Here is a 24,577-nt window from a genome sequence, read left to right on the forward strand (position 1 = left end):
GCTACAGAATCATAAAGAAAGGACAAGAAAGGGTCGTGTGTGTGTGGGAGGGGAAAATTACACTCATTTAACATGTACAAAAAATCTAAGGCAGTGCAGCCAGTTGACATGGGTGGTCAGTGCAATGCTCAGTCAGTTTGGTGTAAACTAAGTACTTTGAAAACAAAAACGAGAGTAGTAGTGTGTTCATTGTACTCATTGACTGATGAGTACAATGAACCATTGTACAGAGAAAGAGTAGGAAAGTAAATCAGAATGTCTTCTAATGGGGGATTTTAACTTTCCAAGTATTGAATGTACCTTGTACACTGGTCACTTGTACAATGGTTGGACTGTTGATGATCCTGCTCAGATAGCAAACAAACTGAATGAGTATTTTGCATATACATTCACACATGAGGAGTTATTAAGGTTTGAAAATGCCAGAAGGTTATCAAATTGTAGCAGGGTGCTTAATGATTTTGTAATAACTGAGAGCAAAGTGGAGGAGAAATTGTTGCGGTTAATCACAAGAAAGGCACCTGGGGTGGATGGGATCTATCCAGTTATATTAAAAGAGGCAGCAAAGAAACTAAGCAAACCCTTAGCCATAATTATGAGAGCATCCTTGGACTCGGGGGAGGTCCCCATGGACTGGGGATGTGCAAATGTATCCCCAATTCACAAAGGGGGATCGAAGGGTAACACGAGTAATTACCAGTTAGTTAGACCAGTTAGTTTAACTTCTGTTCCGGGTAAAATAATGGAGTCACTGGTTAAAGATGCATTGCAGGATCATCTAGACAAGACTGCAGCAATAATTCAGACACAGCATGAGTTTGTTAAGGGAAAGTATTGTCTGACAAATCTGATAGAATATTATGATGTGGTTACAAAGGAACTGGATGCAAAAAATAATTTTCATATATCATATATTTGGATTTCAGGAAAGCTTTTGACACTGTTGCGCATGGAAGACTATTGTACAAATTGGAGCAGAATGGTATTAAGGGTAAGTTGCTACAATGGATAAAAGGATCGTTGAGTGGGAGAAAACAGAGGGTGGTAATTAATGGGTGCTGCTCTTCGTGGACTAATGTTATTAGTGGAGTCCCACAGGGTTCGGTGTTGGGTCCTCTATTGTTTTGTATATTTATCAATGATATTGATGAAGGTATATCAGGCTTAGTATTGAAGTTTGCAGATGATACAAAGGTTGGCAGGGTTGTTAATGACAGTAATGGCAGTGTGCTACTGCAACACGATCTAGATAATTTGGGCAGATGGGCTAAGAAGTAGCAACTGAAGTTTAACCTTGACAAATGCAAAGTACTGCATATGGGTAGAAGTAACCCGAGAGAAAAGTACCAACTGTGTGGTACTACACTTAAGGTGGTAGAAAATGAAAAAGACCTGGGAGTAATTGTGCAGTCAGATATGAAGTTTTCTGAGCAATGCAGACAGGCTGCCAGGGCAGGTCATGGGGTTTTGTCAATGATATATAGGAATTTTGCTAGCAGAGAAAAGGAGGCGACTGTCCCTCTGTATAAGGCAATGGTCAGGCCACGCCTTGAGTACTGCGTACAGGTCTGGAGGCCTCATTTTAGGAAAGATGTAGATTTGCTTGAGCGTGTACAGAGAAGGGCAACAAGATTGGTGAGGGGAATGAAGGGATCTTCTTACCAAGAGAGGCTTAAGTTCTGCAAATTGCAGTGGCTGGAGACTAGGCACCTGCGCAGTGATCTGATTGAGGTGTATAAGGCCTTGAATGGGTTGAGCATGCTGAATTCTGATGGGATCCTTCCACTTGTTCAGATTATGAACCTAAGGGGGCATAAATTCAAATTAAGAAAAGACATATGTAGAATAGATGTGCAGAAATTTGCCTTTAGCCAGCAGGTGGTTAATTGCTGGAATAAACTTCCATCTGTCGTTGTGGAAGTTGATAGGTTAAATAAATTTAAGAAGGAACTGGACAGGCATTTGGAGGGAATGGTGTGATTTTTTTTTTGGCTGATGCTGCATAAGCTCATACACTTGCTTTCTTGCATTACATGCCACTACTACTACTACACACACACAAGAAAGATTTTGTAGATTTACTGGATGACAGTTTTCTACAGCAGCATGTTAGAGAGGCAAAGAGTGGGCAATAATCTGATTATGATCAGTGTTTTCTTCACACATTTAGAATCAGCAGAAAAAGAACCACCAGGCATCAGTGAACACAGTGTATTGATTTGGAATTTATGTAAAGGTGTAACTACAATGAAGAGTAAAGGAAAGTTTTTTTTGTTTTCATAAAGTAGAATACAGCGGTCCCAGACAGTTTTTAAATTCCAAACAGTGAGCCCAACTAATGATGTTACCAACAACAAATTCTAAATGGGAAGCATTCCAGAAGACAACCACAGAAGCTACTAGCCTTTTCACACCATCTAAGAAATACTGTTCAAGTCTCAGACCTAAAGGGATGTCAGATGAACTATTGACACATATGGCAGAGAAGAAAAATGAGACATGCATATAAATTATCGGGTGATACAGAAGCCTATGGCAGATATAAACTAGTCTGCAATCAAGTCACAAAGGAGGATAGGCAAGCCAAAGCAGAGTACGAAAAGTCTAGCAATGAATGCCAAGAAACTTATATTAACAGTAGAAGAAATGGGATGAATCACATTGATCCACTTGATATCTACAGTTTAACTGTTGATGATCCAGCTCAGGTTGCTGAAAAATAGGTGTTTTGTATCTACATTCATATATGAGGAATTCTTTAGGGGAGAGGATGACAGAAGTTTATCAACTCTAACAGGGAGTTAACATAATGATTTAACAATAACTGAAAGGAAATTGTAAGAGAAATTGTTGAAGTTAAACATAAAAAGGTACTTGTGGTGGACAGGATCTATCGAATTATATTAAGGGATGCAGCAACAAAGATAAGTAACCCTTAGCCATTATTATGAGGGCATCTTTGGATTAAGAGGAGGTCCCTGGCTACTGAAGATATGCAAATGTATCCAGAATTCACAAAGGAGTATCAAAGGGTGACATTACAGGCCAATTAATTAACTTCTCTTCCAGGAAATATAATGGAGGTCACGGGTAAAAGAAGTAATGTAGGACCATCTAGACAGGAGGTACAGTTATATTTGAATAAAAGCATAGTTTCGTTAAAGATCTTGCCTGACCAATCTTACTGATACTATGATGCAGTAATAAAAGAACAGGATGCAAAAAAATAATTGTTATACCATCTACCTGGATTTCAGGAAAGCTTTTGATACTAAAGCACATAAATGACTCCTGTACAAATTGGATCAGTGTAGCATTAAGGGTAAGTTGCTAATATGGAAGTTTCTGGGAGAAGACAAAGTGGGGATTACACATGGACACTACTCTTTGAGGAGTAACGTTATTAATGGAGTCCACCAGGTATGGTATTGGGCCTATTGTTGTTTTCTGTATTTATTAATGATGCTTTTGCTGGAGGTATATCAGGCTAAATATCTAAGTTTCCAGATGATACAAAGGTGAGCAGGGTAGTTAATGAGAGTAATCAGGGTGAGCTAGTGCAACATGATCTAAGAAAATTACGTCAACGAGCTCAGAAATGGCAGTTCAAGTTTAACATTGATAAATGCAAGGTACTGCATATGGGTAGCAATCCCATATTAACATACTAGCTACCCTGAGTGTTGTGGTACGACACTCAGGTAGTGGAAAATAAAAGTATCTCAACCCCCAGGGGCTCACATTTGGTGAGTATGGGCTTGGCACACCCAGGGTCCTGAGCTGGATATCATCATTCTTCTCTTTCTTGGTGATTCCCTTGTAACACTCTCTCTCTCTCTCTCTCTCTCTCTCTCTCTCTCTCTCTCTCTCTCTCTCTCTCTCTCTCTCTCTCTCTCTCAGGGTAACTTGGAAATTCATCAATTATATACAGAAATTTTCTCAGCAGGCATAACAAGGTGATTATTGCATTGTATTAGGCACTTCTCAGGCCACATCTTGAGTACTGCATGCAAGTCTAGAGGCCTCATTTTAGGAAGGATGAGAGGTTGCTTGAATGGGTACAGAGAAGGGCATCAAACTTTTTAATACCCTTCTTCAACAAAGGGTGCTAATACCAAGAAAGGCTTCAGTTCTGAAAATTTCATCATCTGGAGACTGAGCACCTGGGAGATGATCTGATAGAAATTATTAAGGCTTGAGTAAATTTAATCCTGATGGGATTCTTCCTCTTGCTCAGACTATGTACATGAGATGGTATAAATATAAATTGAGGAAGGGTGGCTGCAGAATAGATGTGTGGAATTTTTCCTTCAGCCAACAGTTGGTTGATTGGTCAAACAAGCTTTTATCCATTTTTGTGAAAGTGGGCAGTCTGAATAAATTTCAGGAAGAAATATATAAACTATCAGGTGGATAGCGGAAATGTCCCCCCCCCCATGGTGTATCAACTTGCTTTTTTGCATTACTTTCCCTACTAATACTAAAAGTTCCCACAGAGCCATCTATAAGTCAGCCATGCTTTTTGTTCTAATACATTGAGGCATTTTTCAGAACTTTCATCCTGCAGATCTTTTTGATCTGAGGCCCAACAATGATTCCCTCTTTCACTTTCACAGCACTGTTCTCCCTTCTCTTAAGTAATGAAATCTTCTCCCTTAAGTAATGGAATCCTCTTGAATTCATCTTGCCCATCCCTTTCACAAAACTTTTGAAAACTTTTAAGTTCTGCAAATGGAGATGAGGCATCTGCAAGGTGGTTGTTGTTGTTATTTGGGTTTTAGGAGCATTAGCAACTAAGGCCATATTGCTCCAGTGCGGTGGTCATTCCCTGACCTTTCCGCATCCTCCGTATTTGGTGGTGACGGGCTCGAACCCCGGTCTAATCAAGAAGCGTGTGCTACGCACTGCTGCTCCTTCCCACCTGGCTACGGAGGCGCCTTCTGTGGACATGTATTGAAGGCTGGAGCAGAGGGCAGATTTGGATGTTGTATAGATCTGGTGAGACCACATGTAGGCCCATTTTAGCACCCAGAATTTGAGACCTCATAGTTTCTTGAGGCTGGTGGAGATGTGGCAGACCAAACTTCCATGGCATAGGAGAGCAGATTGCTGAAATACTTTGTAATGTATTTCCTGATTATTTGTTTATTGTGAGTTTCGCACAAAAATATTTTAATTCCCCCAGAAGGCTCACAAGACTTTGGAATACTGAGCTTGGATTTGTTGTTTATAGGTGAGGTTTGCACCAAGGATTACTCCTAGGAATTTGACACTTTCTGTGTGAGCCAGAACATTTCCTGCTATATGCACTTCTTAGGCAAATCATGTGCATACACATTAACATACCACCCATTAACATACCACTGACTTTGATGCCATCGCAGATATTCAATGGATGAATGCTATACTTAACTGCTTCAATTGGCTAGTGTCTTCATGTTATGTCTCCTTTAGATGGACAGAGTTGGCAATGGGGATGGATAGCATTAATTCTTATTATGCAAGTGAATATTGATTCAGCAAAGAGGTATCATTAAGATGTAATGATATACATTACATTAAGATGTAATGATGTAATGAATTTAATGTACCTAGAAGGTACATTATAAAAAAAAAAAAAAAAAAACCTTTCCAACTAAAATTTCATTGACTGAAGAATCTAATTAATAAACCAAGCCATAAAGTGTCTATTTAGATTGGTGTGGACATGGTCTGAAATTAAAAAATAAATAATAAATAAATCAGTCGAATCATTCATTTACTATGCATCATAAAATAAAAGATTATTAAAATTAATGTAATTAATAACAAAGAATAAATAGGCAAATTGTAATTATACACAAAATATGTAATTGTGATTATATAAATTTAATGTGGGATTATTTGTAATTGTTCAACACAATTATAAACAATGAAAAAAAAAAAAAAAAACGTGTGTGCATGTGTGTGTGTGGACAACTTGAAACCCAAAATGTACTTCCAAAGTCAGCAAAAATTGCCTGCAAGAATTGTAAGGCAATGGCCAGCAAGCATGCTATTACATCTGTGATTAATTACAAAGTAAAACATTATATGAATAAAATCACTAACACCTGGAAATCAAAGTAGTTTTAAAGTATAACTTTAGAAAATTAAAATATCTACTCACTCTCTGTGGTAAATCAAATCATCCGGATGGTGAGCAAAGAATGGAATTAAGTAACAGAGCACTCGGACTGTAGCAGCATACGCAGCATTCTCAAGCAAAACAGTGATGAGAGGAAAACCTTTTTCTTGTATGGAATGACGACTGTAATACAAAATTTCCCAGTCATAGTTTCAAATCTTATTAAAAAACTAAGTACAAATACAATTGCAATAACTATGATAAAATTCAATAAATACATAACTGATGTAATACAAAACAGAAAGTCATTAAAATGTAATACAAAACAGAAAGTCATTATAATGTAATACAAAACAGAAAGTCATTATAATGTAATACAAAACAGAAAGTCAAGCAGGGATGTTATTACACCTAGGATCTATCAAAAACTAAAAGAACTTGAAATAGGTGAAGGATCTCAAGTACTATCTGACTAAAAACTACTAAGTTCAAAGGTAAAACCATGTAATTAAGAAAAAATTTTGCAATTATCTCTAAGGTAAATAATTCTTGAGAAATATCAAAATGAATATGTTGTCAAGTAAATTATAAAGTTCAGAACTTTGGGCTAACACAGCTTTCACATTCTAAAAATCTTAAATTATATAAATCAGATCTTAAAATGAAATAAAATAATTTGACACAATTAGGGTGAGCAAAAAAAAAAAAAACAGCATGTCTATTCATTCCAGGTACAGCAAGTAGAGATAAGGATATCATAAACCCATTATATAAGGCTATTGTTAGAGCACACTGGAATACTGTGTTCAAGTATGGGGACCGCACCTAAAGAAAGAATTGTGCTTCTTGAAAGGGTCTTATTGTATAGAGGTGCCTGTTCTTGAAAGTAAGGTCATAGGCTGTATACAAAACAGGAATGCGATTAGTTGTATGGTCCCATGTTCGGATCAGTTGGGGAAGGAAGACAAAGTAGAGTTCCTCACTTTTGAAGATATGTCCCAGAGGTATGTCATGACCAGAAAGCCAAGATCTGTAGGGATGATGTTGCAGTAAGTGGTCACATGTGAGGACTTCTTTGGTTAAGTCCTGCAATGCAGCTTGTGTTGCAGAAGTTGCACCTCATGCAAGTTTGTTCTCTTGCTGCAATAAAGATTAGGTAGGTCACAGTTGGAGGATTGGTCCCATTAAAGTTTGTCTGAACAGTTTGATCTTGTTGATGTTTTGGTGTCAGGATGTGGTTGGCACTCTTCTCAGGTAATAGCTACCCTATACTTGAAGAGGGCATTAGCAAACCTACAGAAGGCTGCATAGTTAGCCTGAGTTGCATTTAATCCAGAGCTTAATCTTGCGTGTAGCAACCAGTCTCAATTTCAAGTTGTGTCAGGATGCCTATGTATAGGTGACAATCGTACATCAGGTGGACCCATCATTCTCTGTTTCCACATTCAATCTGTGCAATCTGGAGTGTCCATGAGCCACAATGTGGAGTTTTTTATTGAAATACACTACCATGGGCAGTCAATAAAAAGGGGGCATGAAGCCCTAGAATGAACCATTTAGTGCGGTTTCTGCAGTGTCTGTTACTAGTATACTGAGTAGGATTTACTTAAAGATGTAACTACCATCACGGGTAAAGGGAAAGGTTTTCGCTTTCGTAAAGGTGACCACACTGGTCTCTGAAATTTTTAAATTCTATACAGTGGGGCCAACTGATGATATTACCAACAGCAAATTCTAAATGGGAACCACAAAAGGAATTAATCTTGAAAGTTACTAAGCTTTTCAATCCAACTAAGAAAGAATGTTCAAGGTTTAGCCCCAAATAGATGTCAGATGAACTAATGAAACTTGTGGCAGAGAAGTAAAAATGCATGTTAAGCATATAAATTATCAGGCGACACAGAAGCCTATGGATAGATATAATTTAGTCTGTAATCAAGACACAAAGGAGGTTTAGCAAGTAAAGGAAGATTACGAGAAATCTTTCGTAAAAGATGAAAAGAAAAATAACAAAGACTTCTTTTCTAACAAACTCTAGGAGGAAGGAGATGAATCAGATTGGTCCACTTGATATCGATGGTTCAAATGTTGATGATTCTGCTCAGATAGCTGATAAACTGAATGAGTATTTTAGATCAACATTCACACATGAGAAATTCTTTAGGACAGTGGACAACAGAAGCTTATTAAACTCTAACAAGTAGCTAAATTATTTTGTAATAGGTTCAGTATCCAATCAAATTGGTCAGATAAAACTACAGTAATAGTTAAGACACATCATGGGTTTGTTAAAGGGAGGTCTTGTCTGACCAATTTGATTGGATACTATGATGTGGTCACAAAGGAACTGGATACAAAAAATAATTTTGATATCATATACTTGGATTTCAAGAAAGCTATTGATACTGTTGCACATGGAAGACTACTGTACAATTGGAGCAGTATGGCATTAAGGGCAAGTTACTAAAATGGATAAAAGGGGTTGAGTGGGAGAAGACAGGGTGGTAATCAATGAACACTGCTCTTCATGGACTAATGTTATTAGTGGAGTCCCCTAGGGTTTGGTGTTGGGCCATTGTTGTTTTGTATTTTTTATCAATGATATCAATGAAGGTATACCAGGGTTACTGTAGAAGTTTGCAGATGATACAAAGGTTGTTAGGGTTGTTAATGACAGTAATGATAGTATGCTACTGCAACAGGATCTAGAAAAGTTGCGCTTGTTATTTGTTATTTGTTATTTGGTTTTTAGGAGCATTAGCAACTAAGGCCATATTGCTCCGGGATATGCGGTGGTCATTCCTTGACCTTTCCGCATACTCCGTATTTGGTGGTGACGGGCTCGAACCCCGGTCTAATCAAGAAGCATGTGCTACGCACTGCTGCTCCTTCCCACCTGGCTACGGAGGCGCCCAGAAAAGTTGCGCAAATGGGTTAAGAAGTGGTAACTGAAGTTTAACATTGACAAATGCAAAGTACTGCATATGAGTAGCAACAACCAAAGAGAAGCGAAGCGTAAAACTGTGTGGTGCTACACTCAGGGAAGTGGAAAGTGAAAAAGATCTTGGGGTAATTGTGCATGCAGATATGAAGTTTTCAGAGCAATGCAGAAAAATTTGCCAGAGCAGTTCATGGGGTATTGTCAATGATATACGGGAATTTTGCTAGCAGATATAAGGAGGTGATTATCCCTTTGTATAAGGCAATGGTCAGGCCACACCTTGAATACTGTGTGGAGGTCTGGAGGCTTCATTTTATGAAGGATATAGAATTGCTAGAATGAGTACAGAGAAGGGCAACAAGAGTGGTGAGGGGAACAGAGGGATGCTCTTACAAAGAAATGCTCTTGCTCAGATTACAAACCTGAGGAAACAAACTCAAAATGAGGAAAGACAGTTGTAGAATAGATGTGCGTAAATTTGCTTTTAGCCAGCAGTTTGTTGACTGCTGGAACAAACGTCCATCTTTTATTGTGAAAGTTGGTAGCTTAAATGAAGATATGGGCAAACTTTTTGAGCGAATGAGAAACAATTATGAAGTAAAGTAATCATAAACATTGCTATGATTATTTCATATATACAGGGCGATTCACTACCAGTGCGACAAACTTGCAGGAGGTGTAGGGGGCACAAAGACTAATCGGAATCACATAGCATTGCAGAGTCCGAAATGCCTTCGTCATGCGGGAGAGGACGTTGAACGGGAGGTCGCGTGAACAGCGATCCCGCTGGAAGTCAGCATTTGCGAACCGTTTCTGTTGAAGAAACCAACTAGCGAAAGTCCTCCGGAGTGGATAATCCGCAGGCTCCAATGATTGGACGCGTTGCAGATGGTATGAACTCATTTGGTTTGTTGACAGTATCCTCCATACAGTGGATTGGGAAATACCCAATCGTTGGCCTATCGCTCGACTGCTCGTACTAGGATTGCATTCTGCAAGACATAGGACACTCTCGTCATTGTCTGGCGTCCTCGTCGTTCGCTCTCGATTCATGGTACCTCTTGTGAAACAACCAGTCTCACGTAACCTTCTGTGCACACGTGCGAAAATCGTATAATCGTATCGATTTTCAATATTCGAAGATCGAATATCGAACGTTTCACGCCTGTGCGGGAAACATTCCTGGTATAAGCGCAGAGCGGTGCGCCTGTTACAGTCCACAGTGCCATACGTGAGGTGCATGTCGGCCAGTTCAACGTTTGAATACCCGTCCATCCTACTGCCTTGGGAACCAGTTCGCAAATGCTGACTTCCAGCGGGATCGCTGTTCACGCGACCTCCCATTCAACGTCCTCTACCGCATGATGACGGCATTTCTGACCCTGCAATGCTATGTGATTCCAATTCGTCTTTGTGCCCCCTACACCTCCTGCAAGTTTGTCGCACTGGTAGTAAATCACCCTGTATATCTCTACTCAACTGCTGGGTGAAAAATGTGTCTACTCAACCTGAAAAAAAAAAAAAAAAATTGTATGTGTAGTCCTATTGAAAGTGTATAATGTATTTGTGTCTAAGGGCACCAGGGGTTTCCCCTATCTCCACGTTGCTTTCATTGTGGCTGTAACAGTTCACTGCAAAGGCCAGAGACTTAAAAGTGTATGGATTTTGTAAGTATAGTATTATGTTCTTCTGGCTATTTAGCCGCTAGACCCATGCTGGGGGCCCAACGGTGCCCACGCTATGCCTTGTGGAGGCAGACTCAATAATTTTAAAATTTCACTCAGGAAATTAGGTGGCAGGTCCTGCCACCTAATTTCCTGAGATTTCAATGGCTAGGCATTAAAAAAAAAAGAATAAAGAAAGGGGGGGGGCTGGAATTTAGGTAAGGCTGAAAGAGGTTTATGTTAATGCGGTTTAATTTTGGACATTGTTGAATTTTGATATTGTGTGGGGCATACTCTGACAGTTTAGGCAGAGGGAAGAAGAAATTGAAGACGGGGTGGGGGAGGCTGCCTCCCCCTTCTCCCCACCAGGAGATGAAGGGGGGGAGACAAAAACAATATCTTCCCCTGCCTGGGGAAGGGAATTTAAAGGAAACTAGGTTAGGCACCTAGTTCAAATTGCCAGATGGCACTTGATGAGGTTCCAGTGTGTCAGTTTCCTTATCTTCCACTGTGCATTAATGGAACTTTTCTCTCAGTCGAGGCTCCAGTCAGTGATTGAAAGCAGCGTCATAAGTTGTAGATGGTACTGTACAGTTTTCAAGTTTGCGTTCATGGAAGTGTTTTCAGGTGGTAGATGACTTTCATCAACAAGTGAAATACCACCACTTTGCTTATTGGAGGCTTGAAGTGGTGAAACCCATGTTTAGTCTCTAGAGCAAAGTTTCCGGCATCCCCTTCTCCCCATACTTCTTCTTCAACCCATGCACGGTACTGAGTACTATAGGTTTTGATACCTTTCGTGTTTGGGGTTCTCATAAAAAAAAAAATAAAAAAAAAGTGCCTACATTGGCTGAGCAATTCTTGAGCAAAGTGTGTGAAGGCAATGTAGTCTTCAGCATTATCAATGATGGGCTGTTCCCAGTCTTTGGGTAGATAATGGATTTTGGTGAAGAAAGTACATCTTAAGTCCTCATAGAGCTCGCAGTCATATATTAAGTGGCACGAGCTTTCCGGGTAACTGCAGTGGCATAGGGAATCATCAATAATGCGTAGTGCTTGTAATTTCCCTTTGATGGGCCCATGGCTGGTTAAGAAAAATGTGGCATGGAGGCCAGGGGAGAACCGTTTCGGCATTTCTGGATAAACACTAGTAGTGTCAGGAATGAACTTTCTCATAATCTCTCCTTTTGCGGAGTTGGTCCACCTAGATTGCCAGGTTTGTTGTAAGTAGTGGGCTAGGCTTTTTTTTCTGCTTTAGCTGTGTTAGCTGGGTCTGTTGTGTAATCCATGATTGATACTGCTTTGCCCTTAGAGAGGTAATATAGCAACTCGCATCCGATGGCCTCAAGGTCCAGGGGTAGCACACTGGCCAGCACCTGAATGGTGTGGGTGCTGACCATGCACACCACCCTGGGGATGGTCAGTAACACTGCTCATTGTATCATTTCAAGCTTTCTGTAATTGACTGCTGTTATGGCCTTCATGTACCAAATTCCCTGCGCATGTGATTATTGGTATAAAGACGGCTCTGCAGTATATGGAAAGAGTGTTTCTTCAATCCCCAGTCGCAGCAAGAGACTGTTTACTAGTGAGGTGTAAAGGATGTGTTCTTGTCCAGGATGATTCCTAGATATATCATTTCGGTGGCAAGCTTGATTGTTCTGCCCTGTATTTTTAGTTCTGGAGGTCTCCAGATATCAAGTGTTAATTTAAGAAGTATGGAACAGGTTGGGTTTTGTCTGGTGAGATCTGGTGGTTGTGCTCATTAGCCCAATTCTGTAGGGTAGCAAGTGTTCTATTTCCTATATCTTCAAGCTGTGCTCTCTGTTATCGGCTTTCAGGGTAAGAACCAGGTCATCTGCGTATGCCTGAGTACTGACATTTGCAAGGTTGGTAGAGAGGAATTCATCTAAGACGATGTTCCAGAAGAGGGGGCCCCCAGGACAGTACCCTGTGGGCAGACCCTGTAGATTGGTCGAGTGATCTGGTTGTATGGTGTTCTGACAGTTATGCTACGGTTCAAGAGGTAGCTGTAGATGCAAAGATACAGGTTTTAGCATTAGTAGAGGCATACAATGCAAGAAAGCAAGCTTATGCAGCATCAGCCAAAAAAAAAAAAAAAAACCCTCCCATTTCACCTCTCCATTCGTTCCAAATGCCTGTCCAGCTCAGCCTTAAATTTATTTAGGCTATTAGCTTCCACAACAAAAGATGGGAGCCTGTTCCACCAATCAACTACCCGCTGGCTAAAGGCAAATTTCCGCACATCTATTCTATACCTATCTTTCCTCAATTTGAAACTGTGCCCCCTCAGGTTCTTAGTCTGAGCAAGAGGCAGAATCTATCAGCATTCAGTTTTGGGGAAGGTTTGTGGCTCAAAGTCTACCCAGGATGTTTAATCACCAGAGTGAGTCAACTGCCCCAGCAAAATCAATTGAGATTGCAAGAAAATATTTCTTGGTAGAGCTTTTGGTAGCTGTGAAGATGTTATTCACATTGTCCACAGCTGAATGTCCCTTCCTGAAGCCATACTGGTTTTGTGAGTGGAGATTGGCGTTGACATAATGAATTGTTATTCTGCTATGTAGATGTTCAAAAAGTTTGCTAAGGCAGGAAAGAAGAGCAATTGGGCAGTAGGAGTCTGGTTTATCTGGCAGCTTGTTTGAATATTTTAGGATCAAGCATACACTTGCTACTTTCCATGCACTTGGGAAATATCCTACTTGGAGACAGTTGTTGAAGGGATCCAAGTTAGGGTGTAGAGTATACTCAATTAGTTTCTTAACAATATCTGGCTCAAGTTTGTCCAGACCAGGTGACTTATAGGTCCTAATCCTTGCTGCTGCTAAGTTAAGTTCCTTTAAAGTAAATGAAGGTTCTGTTGTTTCCATGCTGTAGTCATCATTTTCTCTGCATAGCAAGAGCTGCTATGGGGTTGTTATCATTGCTGACTGCTTAAAGATTGCATCAAGAATATTATTTATCGAGCTGATCCAGGTGTTTGTCATACTTCCCGTTGGTGTTATGGTTACAGGATAACTTCTCCCCTGGGGAGTTTGCTCGTGGTAACCTTATATACTACCGTCTTGATCTAGGCGTCTTGATCTCCAACTGAGGTGACAAGATCTTCCCATGATTTTTGGTTTGCATTTTCTAATTAGAGCAGTGTACTCACATTTCGGATGTTTCTGTATTGCTGTCTTAATTCTTCAACCTCAGCAGCAGGCCAAGATCTCCTGGCACGTTAGAAGATTTTCCTCTTCTGGTTCACCTTCCGTCAAAGATTCTGTAACTCTGCGGACCACCAGGGGACAGCCTCGGTCTAGGATTTTTCTTTGTCAGTTAGCCTAGGATCATGTGCTGGTAACTGGCGGAAGAGGTCCCACAGGGTCTTTTGAAAGAGAGCCCAGTCTGCCTTATTGACCACATATCTCTGTGTCATCAATCACTGGGTGGGAGTGCGGGCAATGGAGCACTTCATTTCAAAGGTAATGGCCCAGTGATCAGAGGTGGTCCAACCCTCCTGGAATCTGCGTCAGGAGGGTTGGATCAGTTCTGGAGGTAGCCTGCCATTGATCTGATAGCAAGGGTTACATCTATGGAAGTCTCCCACAGGGTGCTGGAGAATGTGAGAAGGTTGTGGGAAAGGATCAGAACTGTGAGAGTGGAATTAGCTAAGAATTCTTCCAGATGCTGTCCATTCCTGGTTCCCAGTCGGTCTTCAGTGCTGCTATGCCATAGCCTGGAATGGCAATTGACATCTGCACTAATTAGTAGTCTCGTTGTCAGTAGTTCTGCCAGGGCTGTTTCCAAGTATCTAATGGCTGGCAACACATTTTTGCCAGGTCTGCAATATAGAGAAATGACATAAAAATTTCTATTCCCTACTACATGCTCACAGTGGCTTTCCCATTCTATATAAACTCTGTTTTGTGTGGAGATCTTTTGCCAGGCAGGGGAAGAAAGCTCTATTACCCAATTGTAGCTCTCCCATTTCTTGATTTTGTCTTGTATTTTGTCTTGTAGCTCCCCCATTTCTTGATTTTGTCTTGTATTTTGGCATGATCAGGCTATCTTTTTCTGCATCTGGGAAGTCAGTCTGGAGATTTCTATGGTATATTTCTTCTTTTAATATTTCTGGAGTAATATCATTGTCAACGTCAAAAACGATGACTGCTGGTCACTTTCTCTTGGGTTTCTCAGCAACCAGCCCAAGTGTCTGTATCAATGGATTCTTCAGGATTTTGGCAGCTTCCTCCTGCATTTCAGTCTCTATAATGACTCAGACTGTCTGCGTTTTTTGGATAGATTTAATCTTGGTGGTCTTTAAATCTTCCTTCCATTTCATGATTACAGTTATTTTAACTCCCTCGCTGGTTTTGGGAGCATCTTCAGATTCAGGTTTCACAATCACTATGTTGGGTTGTTGCATTAGTGGCCTTTTCTTTTCTGCAGCTTCCTCAACATGTCGGCATAAGATAGGGCATACTGTGGCATTTGTTCTGCCCTATCTAGGAGGATAACATCCAATTTTGCACTTGCCTTTTCCTGCTCAAAGTGGGATTTGTGAAATAAGGTTTCCATCCTGGTCCATATATTAACTATTTCGCCATGTAGACCTGTGATAATTCTGTTATTCAATTTTGCCATAAGGTTTTCTAGTTGGGCTCTAAGAGCCAAGATTTGTTTCAGCAGGATCCCCTCTGGAAGAGTGGATCCTGCTGAAACAAATCCACCTCTCAGCACATCAGCTCAACTTTTCTAGATCCTGTTGCAGCGTACTGTCATTAGTGTCCTTAACAACCCTGCCAACCTTTGTATCGTCTGCAAACTTGGATATTAAGCCTGAGATACCATCATCACTATCATTTATAAATACAGAAAACAACAATGGGCTCAACACCGAATCCTGTGGGACTCCACTAATAACATTAGTCCACAAAGAGAGTGGTAATCCATTGATTACCACTCTCTGTCTTCTCCCACTCAACCACCCTTTAATCCCTTGTAACAACGTACCCTGAATACCATACTGCTCCAATTTGTACAGTAACCTTCCATGTGCAACCGTGTCAAAAGCTTTCCTGAAATCCAAGTATAAGATATTAAAATAATTTTTTGCATCTAGTTCCTTTATAATCACATAACAGTATCCAATCAAGTTTGTCAGACAAGACCTTCCCTTAACAAACCCATGCTGTGGGTTTGCTAAGGGAAAGTCTTGCCTGAAAAATTTTTGATTAAAGAGTAATTATTAATGGCTGCAGCTCTTATTGGGCATGTTATTAGTGGAGTCCACCAAAGTTCAGTGCTGAACTGACTGTTTTTTTTTTTTTATTAATGTTTAATGATGAAGGTATATCAGGCTTTAAAGTATACGTTTGTGTATAAAAATGCAACAAGATCTAGATTTTTTTTTTTTTTTTTTTCTACACCTTGATGCTACTGCAACAAGATCTAGAAAACTTTGGCATATGGGCTAAGAAATGGCAACTGAAGTTTAACATTCATAGATATAAGGCACTGTACACTGGTATCAATAGTTCCTGATTAAAATTCACCTGTGTGGTCAGTTTCAGGGGAGGGGAAAATGACCTGGGGTTCAATGCACAATCAGATATAAAGTTATCTGAGCAGTGCAAATCATAGAGTTTTGTCAGTGATATATGGTACTCTGCTAGAAGCGACACGGAGGACATTTTCCCATTGTCCAAGGCAATGGTCAGGTCACATCTTGAGTAGTGCATTGAGGAAGGATGCAGCCTTCTTTCTCATTTCTAGGAAGGATGTACTTCTGCTGGAACACGTAAAAGGGCAATGAAATTAGTGAGGGGAACAAAAGTAAATAATATTAGTGAGGGAACTCCTTGGGTTTCATTGAAACCCAAAGAGTCTGGGTACGAGGTTTTTACCACATTGACCAAGATTTTTGTAGTTATGGCAAACACTAAGTTTTCATTTATATTTAGTTGTTTTATTGACTTAATTGTTATACTAAATTACTTTCTATTAAGTAGATTTATACTTCTAGCCAAGCTCTGTGGTCTTTTTTTGAATTTAAATAGCGATTTTGAAAGTTAATACTTAGTGTCCGTAGATATTACGTTCATAACTTGCCACAATTGTTATACGATACGGAATAGCTTAGGGTTTAATGTCCAACTAGAGAATGAAAAACATAGCACTGGATTAGAAATCTGTTCGATTAGTATGGTATTATCAATTAATCAGTAAAATTTATTAATCTCATTAAAGTTCATTGTTAATTAAATTATACTTAACAGAACCATGACCCAGACTATAGCAGAAAACCAATGTTCACAGAATAGCCAGAGTGCCTGTGCCTCGTAGGAGAACCGAAGGGGCGATTCTCCAACGCATCACAGTCTAAAACAATGCACGATATGTGAAATGTTTGCAGACCTGTCTAGAACAGGAGTGTTAGGTGGGTCGGAAATTTGCTAGATTGGGAGGAATTCACAGACTAAAAAATTAACAGTAGTCACAGGCAGAGGCGAAGGTGATTTTCACACTGCTTCTGTTGTAATGCGCAGCAGCCTAGCGAGCAGGTTGCTGGAGACTTCAAGAGCTGCTGGGAGTCATCATAGAACAAGTAAAAAAATGGGCTGTGTTAGGATAACTAAGAGTAAGAACAAGTGCATGTATACTTGCATGTACACCAATGCTAGAAATATAGTAAATAAAATTGATGAATTTGAAGTGCTGATCAAGACATCAAAGGCAAATATTGTTGGGATATCAAAGACATGGTGTCACACAGATATACATAAGGCAGAATTGTAATTTGGGGAGTACAATGTGTACAGAAAGGACAGATATGGTAGGAAGGGAGGAGGGGTTATGCTGTTAGTTAAGAAACAAAATCTATCAAAGTGCATCCAGTTGACATGGGTTGTCAGTGCAATGTTGAGTCATTTTGGAGAAATTTTTTTTTTGGCTGGTGAAGCATAAGCCTCAGGCTTCCTTGCACCAAGTACTCCATATGAGTAGCAGTAATCCAAGAGAAACATACCAACTCTGTGGTACTACACTCAAGGAGGTGGAGAATGAAAAAAAACCTGGGGGTAATTGTTCAGTCAGATATGAAGTTCTCTGAGCAGAGCAGATGGGCTGCTGGAGCAGGTTAAGGGAGTTTTGTGAATGATATATAAGAATTTTGCTAGCAGAGACAAGGACATAATAATCCATTTACAAGGTAATGGTCAGGCCACACCTTGATTACTGTATACAGGTCTGGAGGCCTCATTTTAGGAAGGATGTAGAATTGCTAGAACGAGTACAGAGAAGGGCAACAAGATTGTTGAGAGGAACAAAGTAATGTGCATATGAAGAAAGGCTTAAGTTCTGCAAGTTGCAGCATCTGGAGACTAGACACCTGCGAGGTGACCTGACTGAAGTGTATAAGGCTTTGAATGGTTTGAGCAGGCTCAATGCTAATGAGATACTTCCGCTTGCTTAGATTAAGAACCTGAGGGTGCATAGATTCAAATTGAGGAAAGACAGTTGTAGAACAGACGTGTGAAAGTTTGCCTTTAGCCAGCGGGTGGTTGATTGCTGGAACAAACTTCCATCTGTTGTTCTGGATGTTGATAGCTTAAATAAATTTAATGCTGAACTAGACAAACATTTGGAGTGATCGGATGGGTGAAATGGGAAGGGTGTTTTTTTCCAGCTGATTCTGTAAAAGCTTGCTTTCTTGCATCATATGCCTCAACTATTGCTAATGCTAAATGGCTGCTTTTACCAAGAACAGCTTCAGTTCTGCAAATTACAGAATATGGAAAGTAGCCTGTGAGGTGAACTGACAGAAGTGTTTAATGCTTTGAATGAATCGAGAAAGCTCAAGGCTGATGACATTTTTTTTTACTCAGACTACACATATGAGGGAGCATAAACTCCCTCATATGTGTAGAAAGTGAGGACGGATGATTGCAGGATAGATGAATAGAAGTTTGCCTTGAGTGAATGGTTAATTGTTAGAACATGCTTCTATCTGTTGTGAAAGTGTAGTCTGATAAATTCAAGGAATAACTAGAAAAACTGTTAGGGATGGACAGGTTATATACTGGAAGAGAAATTAAACATTAAACTATGAAACTAAATAGTAGAATTTAATACTTATGCTGAGATTCCATAAGTATTAAATCCCGCTGCTCAATTTCATAGTACAAGAATTTTGAACACAACACGAGAGTCAAACACTCTCTTTCTACTCCATGCAACATAAGCTGTTCATGGCATTGAAACTTTTATGATATTTTGATGGCCAGTCCTTGAAAAAGGACTGTTGTACTAAAAACACTTAGTACAACTAAGGACTTGACATGAAGATTTAAATATTTAAGCCTTATCTTTTGTATCTGATTAATAGTGCAGTTTGATTTCATAGAGTGCTTTCCCCCACAGGCTAATTTATCTAAGAGCTTCAAAATTCATCAAAATTTGACTATTTTTTAATTAATAAATATGATTAAAGTAGCACACTGATTGGCAAAAAGAGATATAAGCTTCCCAAAAGTTTTTTTTAACAAATATAGATCAAGGTACATTGGATATTCATTTGACCAAATATTTAATTAATCCAGAACTTATATATCCTGTCAGTTTTACTATTAAAGTGAATCATACAAGAAAATCAGATGAAGAGTAAGTAACTTGAACTCTAAGGTAATAAGGTAGAGTTTCAAATTCAATGTATTCAGTTTTAGTCTTGCAAAATTAGGACAAGCACTGAATTGCTGAATAGGAAGTTCATCACCAGGGACAGATGCCTTTTCTAATGAAACATGGTCAACAATATTCTATATTTAGCATTCAATATATTACCAATTTCATGAAAGCTAGTATACTGGGGGTTTTGAAGAGGTTCATCAGCTGAATTAACAGGCAGCTGTTCATCTGCTACATTTCATTAAGCATTTCAGAACAATTTAACCAAATTTATAGATACCATTCCGACTAAGAGATACTGTTCTAGGTTTAGACCTAAATAGTCAAAAAAACTGATGAGACTAATGACATAGAAGAAAAGTTCATGGGATGATTATAAATTATCAGGGGACACAAAAATCTATAGTAAGTACTAACTAATCTACAATTAAATCACTAAGTGGGCAAGCTAAGGTTGTTTGTTTGTTTGTTATTTGGTTTTTAGGAGCATTAGCAACTAAGGCCATATTGCTCCGGAATATGCGGTGGTCATTTCCTGACCTTTCCGCATCCTCCGTATTTGGTGGGCACGGGCTCGAACCCCGGTCTAATCAAGAAGCGTGTGCTACGCACTGCTGCTCCTGCCCACCTGGCTACGGAGGCGCCCGGCAAGCTAAGGCACATTGTGAAAAGTCTATGGCTAAGAATGCAAAGAAAAGTAACAATTCTTTGTTCGCTACTTTTTTCACTAAAAGGGAAGTCATGAAACACACTGGTCCATCATATATAAATGGCACATTGATGATCCTATTCAGGTTTCTAACAAACTAAATAAATATTCTGAATCCACATTCATGTGTGAAAAAGTTTTTTGGGATAACAATACCAGATGTATACCAAATTATGACTGTGGGCTAAACAATATTGCGAAAGCTGAGAGGAAGGGGGGAGTAGGAGGAAAAACTATTGAAGCTAAATGTAAATAAGGCATCTGAGGTCAATGGAATCTCTCAGCAAACTATTACCATAATTATGAGAGGAGCCTTGAATTCAGCAATGTCCCTACACACTGGAAATGTACAAATATTATTCTTTCTCTCTCTCTCTCTCTCTCTCTCTCTCTCAAAGAATCAACAGTGAAAAGAGTAATTACAGTTCAGTAAGCTTGACTTCTCTTCCACAGAAAATAACGGATTTAGTGGTTAAAAAATAGTGGATCATCCAAACAGGTAAGCAGTTATAGGGCAATCATAGTATGGATCTGTTAAAGAGAATGCTTGTCTGACCAATATACAGAGCTAATATTAGGCTGAAATAAAGGATCTAGATGCAAACTTTAATTTAGACATCATATACTTGGTATTCAGGCCCCCGTAGCTGAGTGGTCATGAGCAGGAGTGCAGTAGCACACGCTCTTTGAGTAGACTGGGGTTCAAGCCCCTGACTGCTAAATATGGTCGATCTGCCAACCCGCACAGGACCAGCGTGGCAGATTATGATCCATTTCCCTCAGCATGAGTTGTTGAGGAGGCCTTCATCCTGCAGTGGGTTGATAATGGCTGCAGTTTACCTTTTTTTTTTTCTCTCGTGGTATTCAATAATTCTTCTAACACTGCTTTATATGAAAGATGCTGTGCAGATTGACACAGTGTAGAAGTAGAAGAAACGTTACTGCTACAAATAAAGTACCGATCAGGCGGCAGGAAAAAAAAGAGTGGTTTTAATTGGTAGTGCTCTTCTTGAGGGGCTTAGAGGGAAACAGGCACTCTGTGTGTTATCAGACACTCAGTCTAAAACATTGATGGATCCAATATCTTTCTATTTCAGAAGATTTAGGAGAAGTCCAGTTAGCCTGCCTCCTAAATTCCACTCATGCACACCTTCTCAATGGTAAGCCCTGTTACGTTGCTTAGGTGGCAACGAACGTGTAGAGTGGTTCTTCTCAAGACCCCTGGTCAGCGTGAATAGAAAAAGACCAAACCCTCCAGCATATGACAGCATGATAAAACAAATGGCTGTCAGTCCCCCTCTTACAGTAGCAAGAGGATCAGAGTGGAAGCAGAGGGTGCTCAGAATCTCTGGGTATGACCAGGCTGCCATTCATGGAAACTGAACTTGGCCTGTTACAACGTAAGATCGCTCATCGGTGAAGACAGGATATTAGAGATGGAAAAGGAATTAGAAAATGTGAATTGGAATATCATCGGTTTGGCTGAAACCAGAAGAAGAAATGAATCACTTTTAAGTTTATCAAGTGGAAATCTGCTGTACACCAATTTGGTTTTTGTTTTTTTTTAGGAGCATTAGCAACTAAGGCCATATTGCTCCGGGATATGCGGTGGTCATTCCCTGACCTTTCCGCATCCTCCGTATTTGGTGGTGACGGGCTCGAACCCCAGTCTAATCAAGAAGCGTGTGCTACGCACTGCTGCTCCTTCCCACCTGGCTACGGAGGCCCCTGTACACCAAAGGAAACAGTGAAAGGAGTGAAGGTGGAGTTGGCTTTCTGGTCCATAAAGATATAAAAAACAACACATTGAAATTCAAAAGTACATCACCAAAGGCGTCAATACTACTACTCAAGATTTCTAAGAGGTATAAGCTAAAGCTTATAATGATTTCTGCACCAACATCGAGCAATGATGAAGAGGTTGAAGAAATGTACTCTGAATTGAGTCTTCTAGATGAACAGAAAACTCACTACACTATCATTGTGGGGGACTTCAATGCTAAGGTTGGAAAGAGAAAAAACAGCACAGAAAGGGGAACTATAGATAATTTTGGATTTGGTGAAAGAAATGAAAGAGGAGAAAGACGTGGAATTTGCAGAATCTCAAGGATTGTCAGTAATGAACACTTTTTTTCAAGAAAAGGGTAAACAAAAAGTGGACATGGAAGAGCCCAAATGGATTAACAATGAATGAAATTTACTTCATCCTCACTAACAGAAGATATATCGAGGATGATGTTACTGTCCTGAACACGGTAAATGTTGGAAGTGATCACAGAATGATAAGATGCAAACTTGATATAGATGTAAGAAAAGAAAGGAAAAAACTGACTCGAGTAAATAATACAAAGATCTTTGATATAACAGAAGAGGAGAAAAAGCAGTATGTACTGGAACTTAAGAACAGGTTTGAGCTTCTGCAGACTGCTCAGAACCAAGATATCGATGAGGAATATTACAACTTTCTGAAAGTGATAAAGCCCAAGAAACCTATAGGGAAAAAGAAATCCAAAGAAGAAAAAATTAGCCAAGAAACACTTGTCATGATGAACCGAAGATGACAAATGAAGAGCAGAAAAACACTGAAAAGAAGAAATTTGAATATACTGAGTTATGCAAAGCTATTAGAAAGAGACTCAGAGAGAACAAGAAAATTTAACACAAGAAAAGTAGAACAAGCATTAAGGGAACACAAAGGATTTAAATCAGCAGCCATGAGCAGTAATACAGGAAGACAAATGATACTGAAACTGAAGAATAGCGATGGTGTACATATAAATAGCAGAGAAGGCATAATTCAAATAGCAGAAGACTACTATAAAGAGTTATACAAGGAGTGAGGGTATGATGCCAGCAGTGGGGAAGATGAATCGCAAATTAGTAACACATGCAACATACCTGATATCCTTCTTGATGAGGCAGAACATGCATTGAAGAAAATGAAGAATCAAAAAGTCCTGGGTAAATATGAAGTTACTGTAGAGTTGTTAAAATTGGGAGGAAGAGACAAGACACAGAAACTAGCAAGACTCTTCACAAAATACAATAGAAAAGGTGTGACGTCTAAGTAGTGGAAAAATGCAATCATAATTTTGCTACATAAGAAAGGAGATAAATCAGAAATTGGAAATTATAGACCAATTAGCTTGTTATCCCACATCTACAAGTTGTTCACAAGGGTCGTTACTTACAGATTAGAAAGAATACTTGATGAGAATCAACCAAAAGGGCAAGCTGGCTTTAGGACAGGATTCTCAACTATGGATCACCTTCACATAATGTCACAGCTAATGGAGAAAGCAAATGAATATAAAACACCATTATGCCTGGCATTTGTGGATTATGAAAAGGCATTTGACTCCATACAGCATAAGGCAATGTTTTGAGCACTGGAAAGACAAGGCATAGATACCCCATATATTATGATTTTGAATAAAATATATGAGAATGCTACCTCCTTTATTACATTGGACAAAGGCAGTAGTAAATTTAAAATTGAGAAAGGAGTTTGACAAGGAGCCACAATATCTTTGAAGTTGTTTACTGGTGCCCTTGAGAAGATTAAACTGGCCGCAGAAAGGAGTCAATGTGAATGGAGAGTACCTAAACCATCTACAATTTGTAGATGATGTTGTGGTCATAAGCCATGATCACAAAGAATTAGAGGAAAATCTTAATCATTTATGCAGAGTTAATAACGATTTTGGACTAAAGATGAATATGGCTAAAACAAAAGTAATGATGAACATATAATATAATGATGAATCATATAATGATTGAAGGAGCAGTAATTGAAAAGGTGGAGTCATATACTTATCTGGGACAAGTCATTAGCTGTAATAATGATAAATGGCTGGAAGGCAAGAGAAGAATAAATTTTGGATGGATAACATTCAGGAAATATAGTCACATACTGAGGAGCAAAATCTCAATTTGTCTGAAACGTAAAATAATGAACCAATGTATACTCCAAACCATGACTTATGGAAGTGAAACTTGGACACTCACCAAAAGAATGGAAGAGAAGCTGAGAACTACACATCGAAGAATGAAATGAATTATATTGGGAATCAGACTGTTAGATAAGAAGAGAAACACATGGATTAGGCAGCAAACTCAAGTAAAGGACATTCTTATCAAAACTAAAGAACTAAAATGGTCTTGGGCAGGACACATAGCTCGAAGACATGATGACAGATGGACTAAGAAAAAAAACAGAATGATACCCAAGAGGAGCTAGAAGAAAACCTGGAAGACAACAATGGAGATGGGCAGATGAAATTCATAAGTTTGTGAGTAGTAAATAGATGGCCATTGCACAAAACAGATGGAACTGGAAAGTTGCTGGAGAGGCCTTCATCCTGCAGTCAATTGAAAATGGCTGATGATGATGCTCTTCTTGAACTAATATTATTAGTGGAGTCCCTCAAGATTCACTGCGCCGCCCACTGCTATTGCTAGCAAGG

General features: G+C 39.4%; 1 protein-coding gene across 1 annotated transcript in view; it reads right to left on the reverse strand.

Annotated features, from left to right (window-relative positions):
- Epg5 (ectopic P-granules autophagy protein 5) overlaps positions 1 to 24,577 on the reverse strand; it is a 1,526,775-nt gene that overhangs the window by 1,101,324 nt on the left and 400,874 nt on the right. The window contains exon 18 of the mRNA XM_090380318.1: positions 6,149 to 6,289. Coding sequence (XP_090236444.1) covers positions 6,149 to 6,289 — 141 coding nt within the window. The remainder of the gene's footprint in view (positions 1 to 6,148; positions 6,290 to 24,577) is intronic.

The sequence above is a fragment of the Mastigoproctus giganteus genome, chromosome 8 (genome assembly GCF_048544385.1).
Source record: "Mastigoproctus giganteus isolate SK-2022 chromosome 8, ASM4854438v1, whole genome shotgun sequence".
Classification (NCBI taxonomy): Eukaryota; Metazoa; Arthropoda; class Arachnida; order Uropygi; family Thelyphonidae; genus Mastigoproctus; species Mastigoproctus giganteus.